The following is a 26,669-nucleotide window of genomic DNA, read 5'->3' on the forward strand; positions in this document are numbered from 1 at the left end:
CGCCTACCCTACCCTGCCAGAGAAGCGTTTATATGGGTGAGTATCAGTAGTGCTGTAGTCTGCGCATGTTGGGGTGACCATAAGTAGTGCTACACTTTGCGCACTTCCATATTAAGGACAACTCATGATGCTCTGGGTCATGGGTCCTCAAACTCCGCCCCCCCCACCCCAGATGTTGCTGAACTACAATTCCCATGATTCTTTGAATTACATAGATAGCCAGAGAATCATGGGAGTTGTAGTTCAGCAACATCTGGGGGGCCGGACTTTGAGGACCCATGCTTCTGGGTAGACTACTGTACTCTTGGGCATCTTTACAAAAATGAGCTCAGGGCAGGCATTTCTTTATTTAATATCCCTATACACATGTGGCAGTGCAGGGGTTAATAGTATATATATTCTGTACAGGATGTGCAGTAAAAGGGCTCACTCATTCAGTGATTTTAAGTATTAGTGACTTTATATTGTACTAAAAGGCACACTCAGTCAGTCTACCCCCCTGAGAGCCACTGACATGTTTGGAACATGCGCACGTTCCCATTGCCCTGATACAGGCTGATTTGAAGGGGTGTAGCAAGATGGCGGCGCCCAGCGCGAGTGAGAGTACAGAGCAGCCAGCGCTCAGGAGGAGGAAGGCGGCCGAGGCAGCTACGCGACCCCCGACAGAAGGCCGAGCTACCGCAGAGATAAAGGAGGGGACCGAGGCAGACACCCCACTCCAGCACGGCAGCTACTGGCTGACTAGGATCGTGCTGCTCAGATTCATAGCTCTCATATACTGTGAGTGCCAGGTCCTCAGTAATAGTTATTATAATTATTATTACACGTCATGTAAACACATGGACAGCACTGCATGTCATATATACTATATATGTTACACTAATTCACTTATATCACTGAAGATTACAATACACATGATCAAAGGGGTTTAAAACCAATATACACGTGTGCCTGTATGTGTTTAATAAATGTTCACTAGTTTTTATAAACTGCAGAAATAGGAAATATTAAATATTTTATTATAAATGGTATTATTTATAGTACACACACACACACACACACACACACACACACACACACACACACACACACACACACACACACACACACACACACACACACACACACACACACACACACACACACACACACACACACACACACACACACACACACACACACACACACACACACACACACACTTATATATATAGATCTTGATAAAGACCTGAGGGTCGAAACGTCGATTTTTTTTCCTCTTCATTGAATAAATGGTTTCAACAAGTCATCTGGAGTGCTCTCCTCACTGCCTGTATATGTGTGTGTGTGTGTGTATATATATATATATATATATATATATATACACACACATGTAATCTTTCTTATTGGTGCTGCAGTTGAGAAAAACTAGTGAACATTTATTGTCAAATCTGTTATGAGAGGCACTCACTGTCACAGGTTAATCATTATGGTAGGTAGGGTGGGTAAGGGTAAGGTGTGCCAGTTGGCATAAGTCCAACCGACTGCTAGGATCATTTTACTAAAATGTGAAACGTCAGTAAATCATAGTGACGTTCAATTTTTAGGACAAATTAGCCAAACTGATAATTTCCCAGTTTCTATCTATTTTGTCATACGGTACATTTTTTTTCACTTGGCATGGCAGCTGAGATTAGAAATCAGGATAAATACCACTATCTGGAAATGTTGGCACCATCCTGGCACTGACATGGGTGGCATGCTGGCACTGTTACTGCACTAATATTGGTGCTAGCCATGCCTCCTCACGTTTATCACCTGCAGTTGGTTCACATTCTGCATGTCAAGTTAGCAACACGCTGCAAATCGGTCCACCGTGCGCAGCTGGTTAGCTTACTAAGGAGGCTAGGGGGCATGCTGCAAGTCAGATCATTGTAGGTTTACTCATAGTGCATGACAATTGGGTATGTGCAGCATTTGTCGCTAGACTTCAGGTTAGCCCAGCATGTAAAAGACCTCCATGCTGCAACATAGCTTGTACGGCCTAGTGGCATTTTTATGGGCATGCGAGTTCAGAACTACAGATGCGCATGTAATATGACTGACTGGGAATTTCCTGGAGTGGTCAAATATTTACTTTGACCTTTTCTAATGACCAACATCAAAACCACTACATCTGAACGTGGTGGTTTTGGTGCATAGATCTTCCCCTTTCTGGGGAATTGTAAAACATTGCTTTTTCTGAGTATGCATTATTTACATATTCCAGAAAACACACATCTATTGTCTGTCAGAGAGAGAGCCACTAGAACTGATTTCTTCTTAAACCCCTTTCTAACCCTTTGTATAAGTTTACAATGCCCTCCTTATGAACCTGCAAATAAAAAAACAAACTTATCAAGAATACAGCACAAGGCAAGGCTCCCCATGCTCTTTTCCACATCCCTGTTAACGTCCTTGCTGCCTAGTCGTGGCCCAGTCAAATGTATCTCATAGCTGCACATACAGACTAGTACCACCATCACCACTTCTAAAAGCAGAAGTGGTCATGGTTGGAGTAACTCTTTAAAACTTTTTATTTTGAAATGTATGGATGTGATCATGAGACTAAATGCACTCAATACTTCTCATGGAGAAGAATAGCATTAATACATTTCTATGAGAAGCATTTGATTGGCAGATATCGATGACTGCCCTGCATGCGTCATCAATGCTTCTCTATAAGTTCAAATCCGCACGCCGTAAAAAATAACTTTAAACTTCCAAAGTAATATATTTATTTCTAAAGTTATAATGTTCTGTGAAAAAAACTGATTAATGACCCCCTCCCAAAATGTCAGTTTTGAATCAAAACATAGTTTACAATCTAAAGTATACACTCCATTCTGGCACCAGTCTCACCCTTGCTTTTCAGCAGTTTACTGTAAGTGTTTTGGCACCCATTGGGTGAGCTGGTAGGGCAGCCATCTTTGTAGCATCTGTTGGCTCGCATACTGATTGCAGCGGAACATTTCTCATAGCCCAAGCCAGCTATCTAATTTTTCTTGGCATATGCCCTTGCATTCTTATTCCTGTATTCAATTAACAATCTAAAAACTGGGCAAAAGCTACCCAAACTAACCCCACAGATAGTGTTCAACACAGGGGGTCCATCTTGGACATTACATTTGGGATGTCTTCCTAATCCTTTAAGGCATCCACCATTAACATAAACATCATTAATGTCAGTGTTAACATTTTTGCTGCCAGGAACGGTGCTGCTGTGCACTTTTAAAGGGTAAAGACAATATCTAGAACATGTTATTTTCTTATATCTGTAAACACCCAAAGGGCTGCAATATGCAGGATATGGTCCCCTGCATTAATAATGCTTTATATAGATATAGAGTTTGAATTAAAGGAACACTATAGGGTCAGAAACACAAACATGTATTCCTGACCCTATAGTGTTAAAAACACCATCTAGCCCCCCTGATCCCCTAAATATTGTAAAATCGTACTTTTTCAGCAGTCTGCTGCTGCTGGCTCTGCCCCTGATCTACCAGCTTGGCTGACATCATCAAAAGTGATTCTCTCAGCTAATCACAATGCTTTCACATAGGAAAGCATTGGATTGACTGAGACTGTTAAGGAGGCAGACCTGGTCAATCAGCATCACCTCATAGAGATGCATTGAATCAATGCATCTCTATGAGGAAAGCTCCGTGTCTCCATGCAGACACCTCTAGCAGCCATCTGTTGAGTGGCCAGTGAAGGTATCACTAGGCTGTAATGTCAACTCTGCCTTTTCTCTGAAAAGACAGTGTTTACTGCAAAAAGCCTGAAGGAAATGCTTATACTCACCACAACAAATACCATAAAGTCAGGACAAACCAGTGGCCCAACACGTAGAATTAAATAAAGCACGTAACAAAGACAAACACTGTGTATTACTGGACCTTAAAATGGCCGGATTTGACGTCATTGAATAAACAGTCACGAGCGAGGTCAGGAGGAATACAGAAAGGAACAAATACAATAAGAACAAAGCCAAAGGGTCAGGGATACCAGAAATACAGGAACTCAAGCTAAGACCAGATCAATAACCAATAAACACTATCAGGAACGTGCTCTCGGATAACCAACAGGATGGAAACCATGTGGCACTGAACCATTGCAGATTTGGCTCTAAATAATCCAGTAAACCCTACTACTAGCGGTTTTGGGTCCCATGACCCCAGAACGTGCGTACGGCATCACGTTTTCGCAATGCACGCACTAGTGACGTCATTGTGGGCGGCGTTATTATATTGCGCTGCCTTATGGCGTCCTTCCTAACGCTCGACCCGGCCGCTATATTGAGAACTGCATGGAGGGAGAGGCTCTGGATGTAAGGTGAGTAACCTCTGCCTCCTTTAGTGTGACCGCACAGATCCGATGCGGTCACATTGTGTTGCCGATCGGGCACTGCGATAGTGTGACCGCACCGATCTGGTGTGGTCACACTGAGGTGCCTATTAGGCACCGTAACAAATAAGCTGTAGTTGTTCTGCTGACTATAGTGTCCCTTTAGATGATTTTTATGCTAATGTGGTTGACTGTCAAATATCATCACGCTGCTGCAAATTTTATGTATTCGTGATATATACCCACAGGGACATAAGGGAGTTATTGCAATAACAAATACAAATTGATGTTTCTGTATTTCCAGGCTTTAATTAACTTTTGTAGTTATTCTGTTGCTTAGAATATATGTTTTGTTTTGTTTTGTTTTTTTACAAAATGTGTGGCTCTCAAATAATGTGGGTGTTTTCGTTCTGCATTATCGAGGTAAATGTAACCACGTTGCGATGGCAGTGATAGCTGGGGTGCGTTGGAGGTGGCAGTTCTTGCAGCCTGTCTTTGCTTTCCCAATGTGGAGCAATAATATGGAAGTGAAACTTCTGTGTTATGTGATTTACAGCAGGGAGGCCAGGCCATGGCTGCCTGGACAGCACCAGTTTTTCAGCTCAAAAAATTCAATGTAAAAACATGGGCCTAAACTTATAGCATCTTTGCACCATAACCTGTACAACAAGCATGTCAAACTCGTAGCCCGCAGGCCGCATGTGGCCCACAAGGACCATTTTTGCGCCATTTTTGTGAGCTACTGGTCTTATAGCAGAGTAGGCACCTGCTTTCCCCACATTGCAGGTGCCTACTCTGCTAACACTTACCCGGCCGGGGAGAAGGGCCAGCGAGGGAGCTCAGCCTTCCTGCTCCTCACTGCTCCCTCGCGCACGCCGTCTGTAGTGAAGCTGGGTGCCGGAATATGACATCATATTCCAGCACCCGACATCACTAAACCGTGCGCGGGAGCAGATAGAAGGGAGATGCCCCACATCGGCACCTAAAGGTAAGAAGCAATAAAGAAAAGTGTGTGTGTGTATGCCTGTATGTGTGTGTCTGTCAGCGAATATGTTTGTGTGTCAGCGGGAGGATCAGATTTGGCACAAGGTGGTGGCGGGGGGGGGGGGGGGTGGGGGGGGTGGTTTAGTAGAGGGAGATGCTGTTTTTTTTTGTTATACTGTACTTTTTAAAAGAAATCTAAGTTTCTATGAAAATTTAAGGTATTTTTTTTTTTTTGAGACCCACATAAACTTAAACCTTGTTTATGTGGCCCGTGCCAGACTTTGAGTTTGACATGCTTGCTGTACAATAAGCTGTTGTTATGGTGCTTAGAGTGTCCCTATCTGCCACCTCTCCAAAAGAGTTTGTATTGCAGTGTCTCCCTTTGAGATAGAATCTGCAATTATTTTACGGTAAATCCCAAGTATTCGTACGATCAATTGTTTGAAGTTCTCTACTCAAGGCCTCTGATTTTTGGTTAATTTTTTTAGATTTTGCATTTCTTGGTGGTGAATCCTAAACTGTCTTGAGTACTAACGTAGACAAAAGTGAATAAAATTGTAGAAAATTAGCATCTTTATAAATCCTTGAGTAATGTATACTTTTTTTTCATTAATTTTGCAAGATGTTCCAATGGATCAGTTCCGAAGCGACTCACAGATAATCAAGTATAGCAGTGTCATGCGCCCGGACACACGCTATACGAGAGAGTGTGCAGTCACCGTTCTGCTCTCCTATTTCATGAATATCCTGTTATTCTGTCCTGTCTGCGCTGTGTTTAGGAAAATGAACCTTTTACAAAGAGGCTGAACAAAGTCTTCTTTAAAAGGTTTTAATTAAATGTCTGGGTGATCAGTCTTGCAGGATTTAGCCGTACTTATATAAAATATAGAATTCTGAAAGCATGTATATATTTTTTTTAATCATCATTTCTAATCATTAAATTCACTGTGGTTTCATGCCGCTCTTATTGAAATTGGCATGTAGAATTATATGTTGTGAGGAGTCCTGTTCGAAATTAGTAATCTTGTACAAGCTAAGATGTAGAATTATTCCCTTTCCCGATCTTAAAATCATAACAAATGTATGATGTTTTACAAAGAATTTTCAAAATTATATTGGTTTTTTTCCAAGAAATTAAATAGAGGCAGATAAATGCCAATATATTTCCTAACTCTGTCTTCAGGTCAGCTTTTATTAAAGGGACACTCTAGGAATAATAACAACTTCATTGCAATTAAGTTGTTATAGTCCAAGGAGATTTTGTTTTTGTGTTTGACTCAAAAGTTTGGTTTCAACCAATCACTTTGTTTGTTTGTTTTTTTGTTTTGTTTTGATGCTAAGATTAAAATGCCTAAGTCTTGTGGTCAACTGTGATTCTCCATGTTTAGGAACTCTTCTTATCTGACCACAGACCATGCGGGCCCATTATATCCTAAAGCGCCAGGCATCTAAACAACAAGCAATAAGCTTTTCAAACACATTCGGATAGGCGGTGCGTCGGACCAGAGAGGACTTAAAGATGGCTGCCCACAGACAGAAAGGATGCATGGTTTTTGTTTTCTTTTTTTCTTAAATTTCCTTTGTCTTTTATTTTTTTATATTTGTATTCATGCCACCTGGTGCACATGAATTTATGACCATAGATACGTGCCAAAGTAACCGTGATTAAAAACCGCAGAACTGGCAATTGCAAACTATACCATAAAAAAGTAAGTGCACTAAAAACAATATTGTTAAATACTTTTAGACTAGTGTAAAAATTTTTTCTCTAGTACAAAATATGGGGATTTGGTCACGGCATGCAGTCAATGTGTGTTACATCCACAACTACTTCAAAGACTCCTAATATTGGTGGGGGGGGGGGGGGGGAAGAATTAGTATGAAAACTGTGTTAACATACCTAACTGTTTAAAGGGACACTATAGTCACCTGAACAACTACAGCTTAATGTATTTGTTCAGGTGAGATCTACAGTGTTTACATTGATTGATAGGAATACCTCCAGTGGCCGTCACTCAGACGGCCACTAGAGGCACTTCCTATCATGCAGGGCCCTAAAAAGGCCCTGTACACGTCAGACGTATTAAAATACGTCTGACGTGTGCAGGAGAGAGAAGGCACTGTGTGCGCGCCTTCTCTCTCCAGCATGTCAGCAGAGGAGGGGGGCGGGCGGTAGTGCGCTGAGGACTTCAGAGGGCGGCATGAATGCCGCCCTCTGAAGTCTGTGCGCATGTGTGGCGAAGCTGCGCATGCGCACAAGGGAGCAATGACGCTTCCAAATGGAAGCGTCTGATTGCTCCCTGCTCGCGCCCGCCTATTTCGTCATTTTGACTAAATAGGGGGCGCGGCTTCACGAGGCTCCCGGCGCTGGAACCAGGTGAGTAAACAGGGGCTGCCTGGAGAGTCCCTTTAAACTGCTATAAGATTTTGTTCTCCATTATATGCAAATTGTAGCCAATGTAAAGTTCCTGCTCAATTATTTTGGCCTAAAATTTGGACGTTACCAAAATTCACAGTTTGTTATATTACCCTTACAGAGTGTCAGTCGATAAACTCTGAATTGTAGCAAATTGAAATCCGAATGGCAACATGCAGGAAAAACTAGCCAAGCTTCAATAAATACTGGAGGGGAGAGGTTTTTCTAAATCAGCTAATACAACTCACCTCTGCTGCCCCCCTGGCCCACCGCATCTCAACAGCGATGCTACCAATGGGGGTCTTTGCAAAATATTTCTTGCTTTAGTGGTTAGGATGGTTTCATATCAAACCGTTTATTCCCACCGAGGAACTACCCTCAGATAGACTTCATTAATAATGCAGAATTAATTAGCATTGTCTGTCACTTAACCTTGACGTCATTGATTGGCTGAGAGTGCTAGGTGTATGTAATTGATGCTAATGATGCTTAATTCTGCATAATGAGTGCCACCCAATTGACGTTTGCCTTGGTTCTGAATAAATCCTCAGTTTATGTCATACTCTTATTAGGTGGTTTGTTATGGAACCAAGGTCGCTGGCAGGTGAACCCTAATATATATATATTTTATGGAGGGTTTGTTTACTGAACAGTGAGTTTTGGTGAGTTTATAACTTGCCTTCAAAATAGTAAAGTTTGGTTGGTAGATGAGTTAGTGTTTGTGGATTTTTTATATTTTTTTGCTTTTTGGTAAGCTTTGCTAAGCCGTTAGCACAGGAGATCTAACAAAAACTCCTGCGAAGTAGTCACCAGCTGATCTATGTTAGTAATGGGGTTTGGCAGTAGCACCCGGCGGATCCCAGGTAAGAAGTCAAACCATTCAAAAATGGTTTTACTGCTTACAATGAAGGGAAGCCAGGGCCAGCAGGCTGCATTTTTATCGTGCTTTAAGCGTTCCTTTACTCGCTGAACCTGATAGTTTGGTGTGGCAAAGTTTAGATGTCCGACAACTACAACTCCTCCGATGCTTTGACAATGTTACAGTCAACAAAGGATCAAGGCAGTCCTAGTTCTATGATAACCAAGGGTGTAACTTATGAACATCAATTTACCAGGTGATATTTGCCAACATGGTTTAAAAAAAAAAAAATCTAATTAAAACGTTAATTTCAGCATATTCCTCTTGAATCTCCCTGGTTTAGGCCTGTCCGCTTGGGGCAGAAATTGTTTTCTAATAGTGAACTGACAAGACTTGTAAGCTGGGAAATTTGCCTATTGTTTTAACACACAATCTGTGCGTTGGAGAGCAGGAAAAAAAATAAATAAATCCGAAAATATGAGCTAATGGCGAAGCACTGACCAACTTCACTTGCAATTTATCGGTTCCAGGCTCATGTGCTGTAATTAAATCCTTCAGACAGACTGTTCAGGAAAAAAAAGCTTCCGTTTGGCCTCGGTGGGCTGAATTTACAGGGGTAGATAAAGCTAGACTGCTGCAGTGAAAAGGACTTTATTAGGACAGGGAGGTGCGTGGTAGATTTTTATCCGTTACGCATGAAAGGCCTTAAACGAACCCTTTTTTTTTTTTTTTACCTTATTTAGGGACCCACTGATATTAAATGATCGGACATGTGGATCTAGTGCTTTAAGCATCTTTTTGACGTAGGAATTAAATACTCAATTTGTATTCTCTCCCATTACATGTAAGAAGACCTAGAGGCTTACTCACTAAAGTAAAAACTAAACGTGAAGAATAGACAAAGCTAGTTGCAAATTCTAGGTGAAAAAATAGCTAAATTGGAAGAAGGTTGAAAAAGCTGTGGATTTTTCCAGATGAGGCTATTACTGCTTAAAGCCTCTCTGCCGCTTTTCGGGTCTGTGTAGATTTTTCCACCGGGAGCTTGCGTCTCATATTTAGACCAAAATGGCTGTTCTGTAATGTTTTTAGGGAACGCTTTACAGTAACCGTTTTCAACAGAAAAGTATAATAAATACATAATTCAATTAATGATTACTATAAGCACCATAACAACTTTGCATCATTGTATAGATTCTGGCACATGGAGCACCCTCCTCCTTTAACTGCTCATCTGTGTGTTGTGGCTGCAAAAATGCAGATTTAGGCTCATATTCCGACTCTCTGATCACAGATTTATAAAATACAGTGAGCGATGCTTTCTTGCCAATACCTGGGTGTTTCCTCATTGCAGATCCTGGCCTTCCAGCTGCTTACTTTGCGCTGTGGGTGTGGCATTAATGGTACACTCAAATAGTCGTGCAGCATACAGCCAAGACCCAGAGACACACAGATTTAACATTTAGCCCAGCTATACTCAGGATTGACTATATTTCCTGCTGCAGGGAAAGGTTTCTGGGTAATGCAGTCCAGCATCATCTCAAAGGACAAGGTTGGACAGCTCTGATGTGCCGTATTATTTACAGAGGGGTGCCATTGAGCACATTGTTCAGACACTAGTAGGTGCCAGGTCTACTTTAAACATGACATTTGAAAAGGGGTTTTAGAAAGGCAAAATCGTAAAATCACAATCATCACTTTTCTGTCACTGTTTATTAACAAATTCCCCTTTCTAATCAATGTTTTTTTGTGTGTTTTTTTTTTGTACTTTAGTTGTTGCATTCCTGGTTGCCTTCCATCAGAACAAGCAGCTGATTGGGGACAGAGGTTTACTACCATGCCGGCTGCATCTGGAAAACATCAAACAGCATTTTGGAAGCAAGATTGGCATGGATGCCATCAGTCATGCACCCACGCTTCTCTGGCTCTTAGACTGGTCTCACATGGATACCCACTTGGATAACATTGCGTTGGTTGGCCTTGCAATTTCAACATTCATTCTCGTAACCGGGTGTGCTAATATGGTCCTTATGAGCACTCTCTGGATTCTCTACCACTCGTTGGTGGCCGTCGGACAGATATGGTAAGTTGTTCCTGATGACTCTTTCAGCTTTTCTGTGAATCCTTCTTTGCTCACAGTTCAATTATTATATTCACAATCTAGCTGACACATTTACCTTGCACATGCTAGCTTCTGTGTCTTCTTTTAATTGGTTCGTTATTTGTGCTTTAGCATACAGCTAACTTATTTTATTTTTCTTAAAGTAACTACTGTCACTTGTGAGTTTTTCATAACAATGGAATCTTTATAAAAAACCAAACCAAAAACTCATAGACTTAATTGGAATGTCATTAAAATTCCAAGGCTGTCATAAGACATGACAAAATAGGGACTACTTTGTCTTGTATACACAGGACGTTTTAAAACAAAAATATAAGAAAAGGCGATGCTTTAGTGTAATATATCTAGTAAGTGTGTCTATTGAATAATCAATAGTAATAGCAGGACTCTGTGGAGATAGTTATTAAGGCAATATGAGTTCACAAAATAGCAATATTGTGTAACCAATGTCTCAGCTTTTTGTATCTTTTCTTCCCATATATGGGCAAGAAAAATGAAACAATAGCTGAATAAAATTAATCTAGTAAAGGTTTAACCACATATGTTTAATAGTGTAATATATCTACCTTCCTCCTCTTTTCCAAACACAATCATGTCATCAGGACATGTCAATTGATGGTGGTCATTGCCAAAAGGGCATTAGACACATAACCACTACTCTGAGCTGTAAAGATTATGTTGCTTAGAATGGTTCTGTAAGTAATGTTGTACTATCCCCTAAAGCCTTCACCAGACCTACCATTCTCAGTACCACCAAATTCTCCCTTTGTGGTAATGTGCACTAAAGTGGCCCTGTCGCAAAAAATAAACTTTATCTATTAAACTTCTATGTAGCTCCCTGTGTCTGAATCTCTTTTATTATATTTTTCCTATGCACTGTAGTTTTTATAAAACACAAAATGAAATGTAGGTACTACGTGTGTGTAGCAGTCAAGCTGACAAAACTTGATAAACAGTGGGACTAAGGGGCTAAAAGCAATATTCTCTTTCCGTTCGCAATCAAACTTACCTACAATCCATCAAAAAAATGTATATCTTAGAAGGGCAGGGGAGAACAAAATGGCTGCGCCATGATAGTGAGATCCGGCACAAAAAAGAAAAGATAATACATATGAATAAAGGAAAGTGACTCTGTGGAGAGTATAATTCTCAAGATAGAGGAGGCATAAGGAAAACTGAGATAAATAAGAATGTGACCATGTGGCCCCTTTAAGGCCACATAGGATGGCTACCAGACATCTCTGCTAAAGGCTAGAAACCCATTCATACCACTTTCCCAGCTCCGAGGTGCTCTAGACTCATTATGACAAGGCATATATCAAGCAGGAAATTAGATTTGTGCTGCAGAGAAGAAAAACCAAATGAACGTTGCCCATTGCTGCTACCAACTCGAGCATGAACCGCCCTTTCATTACACACTCTGCAACGGGTCATTGGCAAGAGGAACACATTATTATTGTGCACACACTGTAACACACAGTTTCAGTAAGGACAGACTTATCGGGGTATGCTAGCATGGAGATCACTTCATTTCTTTATACCAAAAAAGTCCTGCCACTCCTATATTCCTATTTTAGGTTGGTCAGGAATTCCATGCTCTGTCTGCCTGTTAAAATTACATTGATCATTTCATTATTGCCCCTAGAAAAAAAGCATGTTGGCATCTTCATTGACACAGTCCTTTTAAAACTCTGGCAAAGCACCGGAGATGGGAAATGAGGGTGCTGTGCAATATCACTTTAAGGAACTAGTGCATTCTGGGTACAGGTTTTTCCCACTATCATGTAGAAATGATGGATACACTTTAAAGAGTAGATAAATATTTTATTTAAAAAAATGCTTTTCTGGATCTGTGCAGTTCTAGACAAAATTACCATGGCACCCATTGGATTGCTGCACCCTTATAGTGCACTTTATACATCTAGTTTTTGCATGGCATAATTTGAATGATAACACTTCTTACCACATCATTACTAAATGCATACATCCAAATATATTTACATCCCAATCCATTGCCTTGCAACATAGCAATAATGTAAACACACCACCCCACACATTGTAAGGGAGGTATACATTTAAAGGGGAAGACTAGACAACATAACTGCTACATATTTGGTACCATAACCGTTGCAGCTTATTGTAGTGGCTGTGTTGAGTGCTATGAATGGAGTTCCCTCTGGTTTTGTCAAACCGTTTAAGAGTAAATTGATAAAAATCCTGGGGACGTGACGGCTCCCACATTCCACCACATCTGGCTTGAGGAGTTTCACTACTTCAATAGTTGTAGAAATATATGGATTTTGTGAGTACCCATTCGCAGTGATAAACCCTGAACACTATCCATTAATGGGAGTTGGCCAGGCAGAATCTCTGAAGCCCTTTTTGTGCCACAGAATCTCTGCTCAATTGAATGGTTAACAGTGCTCCAGTGGCTTATAAATTGATGCAGTGATTCAAGGTGGCTGAATCATACTTTGGAAACATAGATGTGAAGATTGAACAAAGCGGATACACTTTGGGTGCCACTCAATCCCCTGAGTATTTGCCCACATGTTATCGATTTCTCAAAAACTGGAGAGAGAGCACCTGTAGCCCCCTTCCACCATAATCACTACAATGTGCTGTAGTGATTGTGGTGATTTGAGTGTACCCATAATCTAAATGTTGTGCTGGTGAAATAACCAGTAGTTTAAAAAAAAAAAAAAAACTACTTACCAAATACCATTTTCTGCACTTTGCATGCAAATGGTCTGCGCGGCTTGGAGCTGTGAGGTGCGATCGTGCGATTTTCGAATCATAGCAAGTTGTTAAACTTGAGAGTGTAAATTTGTCAGTGCCGTGTACAGTGTAGCGTAGCATGCAACTGGTTAGATGACAAGGCATCACGGGTGTTGCAGTTGTAAATGACCTGAAAGGCCACCTGTTGTCTAATTCTGTTAAAGTGATTCCTTGGAAAAAGCCACTTCTCACAAAGAGACTACAAGCCAATCCACATGTAAATTAAACAGATAAATCCAATTCCTTAGCAGAACACTGAGCACATATGTGTAAATTACTCATAGTTCTGCAGCTCTTATGGTTTTATCCTCCATAAACAACAGCATTTCCTTTATATTTTCTTATTTATTATTTTATGCAATTATTTTACAAATTTAAAAAGATTGCATATTACAAATACATCATTTAGAAGTTGCAATATTTTGCAAATACTGCTGATGGTGACATCCCTACTTGAGGTTTGGTGGCCCAGGGATTCAGTGGAGCGTAAATAAAGTGACCAGAAACTATCCCGCGACAGAGCCGCCATCTTCTTTCGTCTCCCAGCTCTGCCGTATCCTCATGCTTGTGTGTGAGCTCAACACTGATGTCTGGAGCGTCCTCCATAGACAAAGTTACCATCTACGAGAAGTAGAAGTATGAATTGACAAAGTTTACATTTTGTTAACTTGAGGCTTTAACATAAGTCAAGACATGATATTTTTGGACTGCGTTGAAGTTATTGTTATTGTGAGTATTTTAAAGTTATAAAATGCTCAAAATTTATGGTCCGATGACAGAGCCACTATAAAGGAACACATCAACCTCCATAACTAGGGCATACCACTGTAGTGCCTATGGAGCTAGGAGTGCCCTGATGCTATCCCAAGGTAAATAATCAATCCGTTTATGTATGTATTTGCAACTCACTTGGGGTCTGCCAGGTGCTGATTGCAACTTCTTCTACAGCCGTAGGTTCCATTGAACTAAGCCCAGCTATGTAGCTTCCTGCAGCAGTGGAGGTACTCGGAGGACTGCAAGTGGTTTAACTACTTACACAGAGAGAAAGCCAGGCCATTTCAGGCACCACTACAATGAGTTGTAGTGCATAGGGTGCTTGAAGTGTTCCTTTAAGCAGAGGACAACAGTTCTGAAAGACTGTAAAGAGAGCTACCAGGAAGCTCTCCAGATCTTTTAAAGGAACACTATAAAATTAGGAATACAAACCTATATTCCTGTCACACTAGTGACCTTGTTGGTCCCCATTCCCTATTTAGGAAGACAGCCATGAGAGGTGTATTTAAACCTACAATGTTAACAGATTCTATGAAGCTACAATGTTTTACAGGGCCACTGTACCCAGAACCCTTAATTGAGATAAAATGGCTTGGGTGACTTTAGTGGTCCTTTAATGTATACAATTTCCTGTATATCATTCTCTAGAAATGGTTAGGAATGAGGAATGTCAAGATAATGGTTTTTAGAGTTCTATGGTTTCTACTGCCTTGGACAACAACATAAAGTACGATGACAAGAGATCACAAAGAAGGGGAGAGAGTGAGAAATATTGCCTTTGAAGGCAGCAGTCGGTAGCCTGGGCCAAGCTGAAGGTTACAATACAAACGGCTAATTAGACTGGACGAGCGAAGAAGAGGAACTCAAGAAAGAGTTTGAGGAAATAGTGAAAGGTGAGATGCCTGGATGATATCACGTGGCCTATGTACTAGCAGATGCCCCCTTTAAAGGAGCCAGTGGTGACAAAGTAGTCTACTAAACTCAAAAACTATCTACAACCTAGCCCAGAGTGCTTTTATCCAGCCAGATATTTAGGATTGGTCAAGTTATTGTGCTCAGTTTTGCTATGATGACTAGGCTTGTCTTTGAAAAGTCCTGACCAACATGATCACACAGCTGGGATTGTGAAATGGACAAGATAGCTGGTGGGCATCATGCCAGCATCTGGCTGCTGTTGCTTGGCAAAATCTGTCTGGAGGAGAAGGCTTGGAGTTGGAGCTTTTATAGGTTGGAGGATCGTCTAGCTTCCATCTTCTGAAAAAAGATATTGCAAGGACATCATCTTCTGCCCATGTCAGACTGATATTTGAGCATCAGTGAGTGTGAAAAGGGCTGTCATATGTTGACCATAGAACGTCCAATATATCGTAGGGTGCAAAACACAAAAACTAGGTCAGACAATGGGTTTACTGTCACCTCAGTGAGCTACGGCATTTGCTGGGATTGTTTTAATTATTAGTTTATACCCCTTGCCTTTTTATCTGTCACTTCTGCTTGGCCCATAATACAGAGATGTCTTTGTTGTTGTGTTTTTTTTCTAACGAACTGGAATAAAATAAAAAGGGAAACAGATTATCTTTGGTACTTTTAAAGCAAATTTAGAAGGATCATAGGGGGGTCATCCTTCCTGCGAAGGAAGAGACTTTGGGAAGTTCCTATTTCACTGGAGGATAAGGGGATCGGTTTCAAAGCTTGAATAGAGGGCCTGTTGTTAACCCCTGCAGTGCCAAATTAGCTGCGTTTTGGTTTTATTTTCTAGGATACTCTGGCAGCTAAAGGGTGTTCTTGATATGCTGAGACATGCATGAAGAAAGATTAAAGGACCTGAGGTGTACGTGAAACAAAAAAAAAAAATATTTTGACAGCAGCTTTCACAGAGCTCGTGGCTGTAACCAGAGCTTTTAGAAAAAGTGAGGTCCCTGCGAGTATATTGGCACAAAAGGCCCAGCGGATATTTCACTTGTACATGGTACCCCATAATAAAGTCATCCAGTTGTATTTACTTAATATAATTGGTTTGAAACACCAGTCATCTTTAAATCGCATGTTCTTGGCTTGGGATGCTTAAAGGACCTACTCTTTTTTTCCTGGCACTACAGTGCCCTGAGGGTGCAACCCTTTAGCAAGAGACACGCGTGCATTCAGCCAGACCATACGAAAGCATTCTCAATGCTTTTCTATGGACGCTGGCGTCTTCTCACTGTGAAAATCACAGTGAGAAGTGCGGAAGCGCCTCTAGCGGCTGTCAATGAGACAGCCACTAGAGGCTGGATTAACCCTATTATAAACATAGCAGTTTCTCTGAAACTGCTATGTTTATAGAAGAAAGGGTTAATCCTAGCTGGACCTGGCACCCAGACCACTTCATTAAATCCCTTTGTTTATGAACCCTAGTCACACCTCCCTGCATGTGACTTGCACAGCCTTCCATAAACACTTCCTGTAAAGAGAGCCCTATTTAGGCTTTCTTTATGGCAAGTTCTGTTTAATTAAGATTTTCTTATCCCCTGCTATGTTAATAGCTTGCTAGACCCTGCAAGAGCCTCCTGTATGTGATTAAAGTTCAATTTAGAGATTGAGATACAATTATTTAAGGTAAATTACATCTGTTTGAAAGTGAAACCAGTTTTTTTTTTCATGCAGGCTCTGTCAATCATAGCCAGGGGAGGTGTGGCTAGGGCTGCATAAACAGAAACAAAGTGATTTAACTCCTAAATGACAGTGAAATTGCAGGGGAATGATCTATACACTAAAACTGCTTTATTTAGCTAAAGTAATTTAGGTGACTATAGTGTTCCTTTCAGCATTGTGCAGTGAGGTAACGTTATAGCACACACTCGTGGACCATAACTCCCTGCATCTGCATTCATCCAAACTGGAAATTAAGAAGATAATGCCTTAATTTCCATTGACACGGAATGTTTACTCGACCACTCAGGGTATGTGTGTGCCAGCTGTGCCGGTGGTCATTTTCGGAGATTAGATCCTGTGTAGAAACAGGAATTCTGGGACAAAGTCAAAATGTTATATAGGCTGAAAAAAAGACATGAGTCCAAGTCCAGCCTTACTCACATCTGTTTTTGCTGTTGATCCAGTAGAAGGGGGGGAAAAAACCCAGTTTGAAGCGCTTTGTCGATTTTGCAACGAACTAGGAATAATAATAAATTCCCTCTCGACCCCAGAATAGCAGTCAGATCTCTCCTTGGATCAAGAAGCTGTTACCGCAGATATTAAAAATGATAAGTGGAGTGATCAGTAGGAACATTACTTTGTTTGCGTTGGTGATTGCTCGGTTTGAGTCTTTTGAGTTCCAAATGTATGCCCAAAACATTGCATACCCGTGCTCTAAGGCTTAAAGGGACTATGTCAGTATTTGAGTAATTCATAAAGATAAAACTGAGAGTACAGCAGTGGCACGGCTCCTGAAAAATAAAGTACCAGGAGCTGATTATCATCTCCATCTGCACCCCCATTTGCAAAATATGCACAGATGTTTGACAGTGCCTCTTTAATACATAGTTTATTGGCCATACTCTTACATACTCCTTAATCCACTCTATATAAAAAGCCCATTCCTTGCACACGCACATACAAATAACTAACCATTCATTCACATACAGTCATCTATATTTATACACACAGATATATAAGTGACTAGTCAATCACGTACGGATCGTATACATAATACATACAAGCAGACATAGCTAAAAAATCATAAATATGCACACACAGACAGACACACACATACATACATATAGACCCATACGCGTACAAAATCCTTAAAGCAGCTCTGTCAACGTCCCACCCACCAAATTAGTATTTCATAAAGATTCAGCCTTTATGAAATACTCACATTAACTGTGTTGGAATTTCAGCATAGTGTAGGGACTAATAAATTGTGAAACAATATCTGTGGAGGCTTCCAGGGGATCCTCCGTAGACATTTGCGTTGTACTCTCGCGTTTATGTGTGAGTGCTGCAATGACATGGTATCCTGGCAGGAGGAGCTGAAGATTGAAAATGGTGGCACCTGCAGAGTGCTGCATCAGGTAAGTAATGTTTACATTGCAGGGTTAAAGGAACACTATAGGGTCAGGAACACAAACATGTATTCCTGACCCTATGGTGTTAAACACCATCTAGCCCCCCTAAATATAGTAAACTCTTACCTTGTATTACAGTCTGCTGGTGCTGGCTCTGCCCTTGATCTGCTTCATTGGCTGACATCATCAGAAGTAGTGATCTCAGCCAATCACAATGATTTTACATAGGAAAGCATTGGATTGGCTGAGCTTGTCAAGGAGGCAGATCAGGGGCAGAGCCAGCACAAGCCAAAAACAACCCTAAATCAATGCATCTCTATGAGGAAAGTTTAGTGTCTCCATGCAGAGGGTGGAGACACTGAATGGCCTTCACACTGTGCAGCACTGCCCCACAAAGCACATCTAACAGCCATCTAAGGAGTGGCCACTGGAGTTATCACTAGGCTGTAATGTAAACAATGCCCTTTCTCTGAAAAATCTGTGTTTACTGCAAAAGGCTGCAGGGACTGACTCTACTCACCAGAACAACTACACTAAACTGTAGTTGTTCTGGTGACTACAATGTCCCTTTAATACAACCTTTGGTAGACAGCCACTAGAGGCGCCCTGGCCTTTATGACTCCATGAAACGATGCTGGACATCCTCATGCTTTACATGAGGGCGTCCAGCGTCTTTTAAACCCCATAGGAAAGCATTGAGTCAATGCTTTCCTATCCGAAAGGCAGTGCTCGCCACACATGTGCATTAGGTCTCCCCTATCGGCTGGCATTGGCGGAGGAGGAGTGACTACGTCGCTGGAATCAGGTAGTTGAAAAATTTAACTTGCGAGAGAGAGGGGAGCAGAGGGATCCTTTAGTGTTAGGAATACATATTTGATATTAGAAAAAATGCCTAGCGTGTCATCCAATCAATGGATTGTATATCCGCCCTAACCGTACTGTACCATTTCCTATGGCCCTACATCTGAAGCAGGACCCTAAATGGTGCGGTACGGTTTGGTTGTAAGGGCCACGTTCATAATGGAAACACTCAAAGTAGCGTGCTGTACCGACCCGAACCGATCCGCTCAGTGGAAACGAGGCATAAGATACCTTTCATTCTATTGTCTTGATACTTCCTATTGTGACCCATGATTTAAATCTGTGTTGAGTTATTATGAAGGTAGCATATTGGAACAGTAGGTTGAAGTTGATCTCTAATTAATTGGACCCTTGCAGGACACCTCCGCCCCCTTGGCTAGATTAATCTAGAAACTTGTCATTAATAGGAATACCAAAAGAATTCTTGAAAGAAAAGGCTTGATTATTTAGGGAAGGGAACTTTTTATAATGACAGATTTTGGTAATGCATTTGGAAAGAGCATATTTGTGGCTAGAGAGAAAATGGGAAGTAAGGGACGATGAAACTTTCCTTCTTTTGTTTTGCCAGAGGTATTTACAGTCACACAATCTTGATTTCAAATGGGGGAGAAAAAAATGTGCAATGTCATTTGTAGCTCTCTTAACCCCTTTGTCCATAGTGTGTTTTGTTTACATATAGAAAAAGGAACAAGATAATGACGGTCTCATTACAGTATTTAACTAGGATAAATAAATTAAAGGGGAACCAATACTTCCCAGATTTTTTAACTTTATATGTACTTATCCCCTTTATTAAACAAATATATTTTTGTGCGGTCCAAAAACAATATTTAAAGGGACACTATAGTCACCAGAAGAATTACAGCTCATTGTAGTTGTTCTAGTGAGCATAGAAAGTCCCTGCAGGCATCTTCATGCAAACACTGTCTTTTCAGAAAAACGGCAGTGTTTAGATTAAAGCCTAGTGACACCTCCAGTGGCCACTCCTCAGATGGTCACTGGAGTTGCTTTCTGGGGCAGTGCTGCACAGTGTCCCCACGCTCTGCATGATGGAGACGCTGAACTTTCCTCGTAGAGATGCATTGATTTAATGCATCTCTATGAGGAGATGCTGATTGGTCTGGCCAGCATTTGGCCCTACCACACCTCCTTGGCAATCTCAGCCTATCCAATGCTTTGTCTATGGGCCTTCGCCGGGCTATCTGCACGGTGCTGTAAAAAAGGTAACATTTTCACCCTTTCTAATGGGGGTAAGCCACCTAGATGGTGGTTTTAACACTATAGGGGCAGGAATACATCTTTATTTACTCTGTATGTACCTCTATCCTGTAACTGGGCAGCTCCATATTGGCTCCCTGTCAATCATTGTTAAAAGCTCTGCCCTTTGAAACTTCAATCAGCAAAGAGAAAGAGTCAGGAACTGTGATTTCTGTTTCTGCGTCTCAAATGCATATATCATTATATATGATGGACAAATGTCTTTAACCTTCTGGGGGGTATATCGTATATTGTTAAAGGCACTCTCCAGGCACCCAGACCACTTCTGCCCATTGGAGTGGTCTGGGTGCCAACTCCCACTACCGTTAACCCTGCAAGTGTAATTATTATAAACTGCAATAATTACCTTTCAGGGTTAACTCCTCCTCTAGTGACTGTCTACTAGACAGCCACTAGAGGGCACTTCCTGATTCATAACACAGCTTCGCTAAAATCCATATAGGAAAGCATTGAAAGCATTTTCAATGCTTTCCTATGGTGAGGTCTAATGCACGTGTGCGGCTTTGCCGCGCATGCGCATTAGGTCTCCCCCGCCGGATGACGTGGGGACGGGGAGAAGCGTGGGAGGACCAAGAAGCAGCGGCGAGGGACATCGTCGCTGCCTCTGGTAAGTCACTGAAGGGGTTTTGACGCCTTCAGCAACTGGGGGTGGGAGGGAGAGGGGACCCGCAGTGCCAGGAAAACGGATTGTTTTCCTGGCACTGGAGAGTCCCTTTAAGTGGGAGTTTTGTATGACCTGTTCAGTAATTTAGTGCTTAAAACAGAAATTTTTGCATTAACAGGCAATATCATATGGTTGGATCAAATGTGCAACCTAAAATATTATTGTAATTAATTAAGTACTAATACATTCTCCAACACTCTAAAGTTGGTCTAACATGCAAGTAGGATTGTCAGAAACAGGCCGTGTTCAAATAAGTTCAGTCTGATGGAGCATATGCACTTATTAAGGCATTTATCAAGTGCCTAAACATTTGCAGATATAAATATGTATGCCCCAGGATCTAGCAAAAGGCATTCTAAAAATACAACCTGGAGGAGTTTTGGTCAATTACTGCAGAGCTGTGTTTTCTTGAGTTAAATTAGGTCCTTAGGTTAAACAGGTATAATCAGTACATTTATGCAAAGACTTGGATTACAAGCAAATGTCTAGAAGGCGGTCAACACTGTCAGACATATTATACCAAAAAAATATGAATATAATTATCCCTACAAAATAAATTAAAAAAGAAAAGGACATTTTCTAACTGAACCACTACATAGTGCCATCCAGGGATCTAGTTTAACTGCATACGCTAAAATACAAAGTGTATTCCAGTGGCTTCTCACTGACCTAGAGCAAAAGTGTGAAGAGTAGGTGGCTGGCTGTCTGGATAGGTTTCTGCATATGGAGGAGGCCTTAGATGGTGCATGGTCCCTTTGAATGCAAAAAGTCCGCGATCCTTGAATGTGTGTCAGTAGCGTGGCATTGCCGGGCTATGAATTGCTCGTGTGTATATGTGTCTTCAAATTTAATAAACATGTTAAAAAAAAAAGTAATGTTCTATTAAAGGATGCATAATGATATCTCCAGGGAACTCTGGAGTCTTCCATAAACCTCAAATCTTGTGGCTTTTGATGTCTCCATAACTCCTTGAAGGAATTATTTTCTCATAATACATATTTATTTCATTTTTTTAAAAATTATATGGTGGTTTATAGCTATCAAACGGCTATTATTGTTGCTGCTGTTGTTATCTAAAACCAGTAGAAAGAATTGTATTTTGGCATCAACTGACAGATAACCTGTCTCTTTTGGCACCTATGGCCACCGTGGAGTGAAATAGCTTTGTATAACACAAGCTACTTTATCTCCTCCACCTGCCTTCAGCAGGTATTGGGAAATTAAAGCCCCAGCCAGATTCCATTCTGTGTTTTACCTTTCTGCTCTTAATGATATTTAGTTGCCAGAGATCACCACCCTTAGATTATCCTCTTCCTATCCATTTAGCCAGCATTGCGTCTTGCACTGATTCTTCCCAGTCCCCTTTAACTTCCCTCACCTCCCCATTCCTCGCCATGTGCTTTATGAATCTAGCACAGAGTGTGTTTAGCTCCCGGCTAGGGACGGGTTAAGGCTGCCCTTGTAATTGTAGAAATGAGTGTCCCAGATCTTTTAAATTCCACAACCACAATAAAGTAGTTCCAGAAACCAGAAAGAGAGGTTTCATTTATTGCCATTGGAGTTAGCTTCCCGACCGCGGCAAAGGTCTGCCCAGCATTGGCAGCAATGTGAAACAGCTGTCTGAGATGTTACTCGCCCCACACATCTCGAATAACGAAGCCTTGCCAATGTATTTTGGAGCTGAAGCATTGTCTGATACCAGCATTAGGTGTCTGTTCGAACCTCAGACCAAGCTAACAATGCGTGGATAAGATTTCATGCTGTAAAAACAGATTGAGGACACTGACTTCTTTTTTTTTTTTTTGCAAACTCTTACAGAACTTTAGAGAAGATGTTTGTTGTAAATGGTAGGTCGTAGTAGTACAGTGGTACCTACTTACTAAGCAGTGTTTTATGTCTAAAACAACAGTTTAGCCAAACACTGCATGATAGAATTGGCTCATAAATATGTATAATTTCCATAATATAAATTGGTTTCCAGTTAAACACAGAATGTCAGAGTTATTTGGAAAATTACAGTGATTTGGGGTCGACTTGTGCAGCCGATGGACTCATAAAATCGCAGGCAATGTGAGCTGTAGAACAGCCTTACATATTTTAACCTTTTGTTCTGTACATACAAAGTCAGACTTCAACAATACCTAATAACAGGGGCAAGAAGTCTAGAACTTTGGGGACTAAAAGGTAGAATCAAAACTCCCTTGATGCAGGTTTCTCCTTTTTGGCCATCCCCAGTCCAGATCAGTTCCCATCTTCCTGTGGTGTTTCATGATGTTATGGTTTCAGCGATGTTACATAGCCGTGGAAGGACAGAACTGGTGAAAACTGCTTCAGTGCTTGTATCTAAATACAAAAAAACAAGTCCTGCGCTCACTCCCATCACTCCTGGGCGTCAGCAACGACCTCAGTACACATCAGCCCTAATACATACGGTAAAAACCAAAGAAAAAGTTACCTGCGCTCTCTCCTTAATCCCTATGTATATTTAAACAAATGGAGGTCATTTAGTTACTCCAATGGCCATTGGAGGGAATGCCCACCTGCCAACGTCAAGGCAGTCCCTCCTAAGCGGGTCCTAACACTGACCCTTCACCCTGCTTCCTTGAGCTTCTGGCAAAGATATCTCTAATGAGACAGAGAGGGGTATTTTTTATATACACCCCTATATACTTATTAACCCTTAATAGGGAACATATGGGATGGGCGGCAGCATTGTAAGTGCTTGTATCTAGGCCAAAAAAAGTTACGCATCACTTGAGTATAGATTACCCTAACTAGAACGTAAAATTACAAATCTCAGGAAGAAAAAATGTCAGAAGTGGTATAGTAAACTAAATAATTGTGGTTGAGGTTGGTTCCAAAACCCCCCAAATAACTTCTGTTTTGAAAAGTAAACAAGTTAAACCCACCTGCTAAAAGACATATAGTCTCAATAAATATTAATGGGTAGCTGAGACTCACAATGAGAGCCATTGACTAACAAACTCACTTGTGTTTTAGGAGTCATTAGGTGATCCCGAAACACTGTCATATGGACTGGTCACAGGTGGCCTGAGAAGGGGGAGGGTAGCAAGAACAAGGTCGTTATGCCTTTTTTTAAACCATACAGGTCAACATATAGTCACTAGGAACTGGAATAAGTCTCAACAAAATGTTATGCCGATTTTTAAAATCCTATTTATGACATTGGTTGGCGTAAGCAACCAGCAGGATATGGGTTCCTCTGTCTGGACTGTTCTTACCAGACAAAGTTAGTGTGCTTGTTTGAGTGGGCTTGTCCAATCGACTGCAGGTTGCCACAGAGTGGCCAAGAATATTTAAATTTCTTTTGTTGGATATTCAATTATAAAAATATGACTGTGAGATTACTATACAATTATTGATTCCGTTTTCAACTTTTTAAAAAGCATGCAGCGTATATATAATTGGGTGCTTGATTAAAAAATAAATAAATTAAAATAAAAATAGCAAAGTATAATGTCATAAGAACAAATTCCATTGCAAATTACATTGAACTTTTGTTTGGCACCTTATCTTTTTTGAAGGCATACATTTTTATGCTTCGAACCAACAAAAGAAGAAAGATTGCACAAAAGAACCAGACATTCTGTCATTTTAAGGGACACTCTTAAGAACCTTAAAGGGACACTGCTGAAGTGCTCTATGTGTCAGGAGCGTCTCATTCTAACTGCAGTTTAAAAGAAGGTGCTGTTTCTATTTGAAACTAGACAGCCAGGGAGGTGCCAGGGTGTTAAAGGTAGCAGACTGTGCCTGCCTTCCCCCCAAGTCACAGGGCTCAGTTTAGCTCTGCGTCCCTGGCTCTGAGCGGCTGAAAATCAGAGACTTCACATTGAGTCATTTCCCTGGCACTGTGGAAAAAAAAAGGAGAGGGGCTTGCAAAGCATGCAAAAAAAAAAAAAAGATCTGTAGCTTTTACAAGATTTTTTTTAGTTATAACCACAATGAAAAAAATGCTAAATTAAATGCATGCATGTTTTCAGTGGGGGGTTTATCTCTACTAAATAGTTTAATGGGGAAAATGTAGGATTTTATTTCTAATTAGTGTTCTTTTAACTACTACAGCTCAAGGCCCTTCTCCCTTCCTCGAGATAATGTAGAATTTTCAAATCCTCACTACAAACAGTGCTAAATTTGTGATATGTGAGCTTTGGGGACAGTTTAGTTATGCTTATAGTCCTGAGAGTGTCCCTTTAAAGGAACACTCTGGGCACCATAACAAGGTCATTGAAATTGAATTGATAGGGTTCCAGGAAGGTCCCTGTCGTCTACTTACTTTCAGGTTTACAATGTTAACGGTTTAAAGTGACACTATAGGCACCAGAACAACTACAGCTTATTGTATTTGTTCTTATGAGTATAGTCAGTTCCTGCAGGTTTTCTGCAGTAAACACTGTATTTTCAGAGAAAAGGCAGTGTTTACATTACAGCCTAGGGACACCTCCTGTGGCCACTCCTCAGATGGCTACTAGAAGTGCTTCCTGGAGCAGTGCTACACTGACATTCAGTGTTTCCACCCTCTGCATGGAGACACTGAGCTTTACTTATAGAGATGCATTGATTCCTCGGACTGCAACAAAAGCTCTAGTGCAGAGCTGACCTGCGCCAGACCGAAGACTTTGGGGTGTAACCCTATAGGTAAACCAGCTCCAGGCAACTGATTACGTTGTTATGGTGCCTCGAGGTTCCCTTTAAGTAATGAAAAGTTATTGTGGTTTATCTATAAAATGTATGTAGATGTCCGTCACCTTAAGATACAATTAGGAATGAAAGTGAGATATAGTATACTAATATTAATGTAAAGAATAGTTATAAACATCACATCACCAAATATTTAAACCACTATACTTGCAGCTGTTGTAAAAATAAATGTGAATGTGCAAAACCTGGGTATGATCACCAAATTAAGAGAGATACCATGTGCTACTTTGATGTATACCCTGGATACATCACCTGAGTCCCTGATTTAATATTTTTAGATAAACTTTGAAAATGATGGGTTTTCCAAAATATCAATAATGTATCATACATAATATCAATATTAAAAAAATGTAAAAAACATTAAAATGTTTATTAGGGATGGACCAATTATCGGTTTTGGCGATATTATCGGACAATAATCCGATTTTTTTTTTTTGGAAGTATCCGTATCGGCCGATAATCACCGGCAATACCGATAATGAATGGGTGGGCCGACGCGTCCATAAGACAGCACAAGTGGCCATCTTAGGGCGCACCGGTCCGGAGCCGCTAGATCGGAGTGACTGGCAGGAGGTGGGCGCACAGCTCCTGTCAGTCCGGTCGGATACAGGAGACTGAATATCCTGTACCGCGGTGCGCACTGCTCCGCTCTGCCACGCTACCAGGAGACACACCAGGGAGCGGGGACCAAGGAGGGGAGAGGGGGCACTAAGGGGACGGGACACTATGGGACGGGGCGGTGGAAAGGTACACTATGTAAAGGGGGGTGGTAAGGAACACTATGGGACAGGGGAGGGGGGGAAGGAACA

General features: G+C 41.1%; 1 protein-coding gene across 1 annotated transcript in view; it reads left to right on the top strand.

The window, feature by feature from the left end:
• The first annotated feature begins 507 nt into the window (after positions 1-507).
• The window catches only part of LMF1 (lipase maturation factor 1), a 240,044-nt gene continuing 213,882 nt past the window's right edge, over positions 508-26,669 (top strand). Inside the window, exons 1-2 of the mRNA XM_063430459.1 lie at positions 508-780; positions 10,395-10,704. Of these exons, the coding sequence (XP_063286529.1) occupies positions 579-780; positions 10,395-10,704 (512 nt within the window). The 5' untranslated portion in view covers positions 508-578. The remainder of the gene's footprint in view (positions 781-10,394; positions 10,705-26,669) is intronic.

This window comes from Pelobates fuscus, chromosome 8, assembly GCF_036172605.1.
Source record: "Pelobates fuscus isolate aPelFus1 chromosome 8, aPelFus1.pri, whole genome shotgun sequence".
NCBI classification, from domain to species: Eukaryota; Metazoa; Chordata; class Amphibia; order Anura; family Pelobatidae; genus Pelobates; species Pelobates fuscus.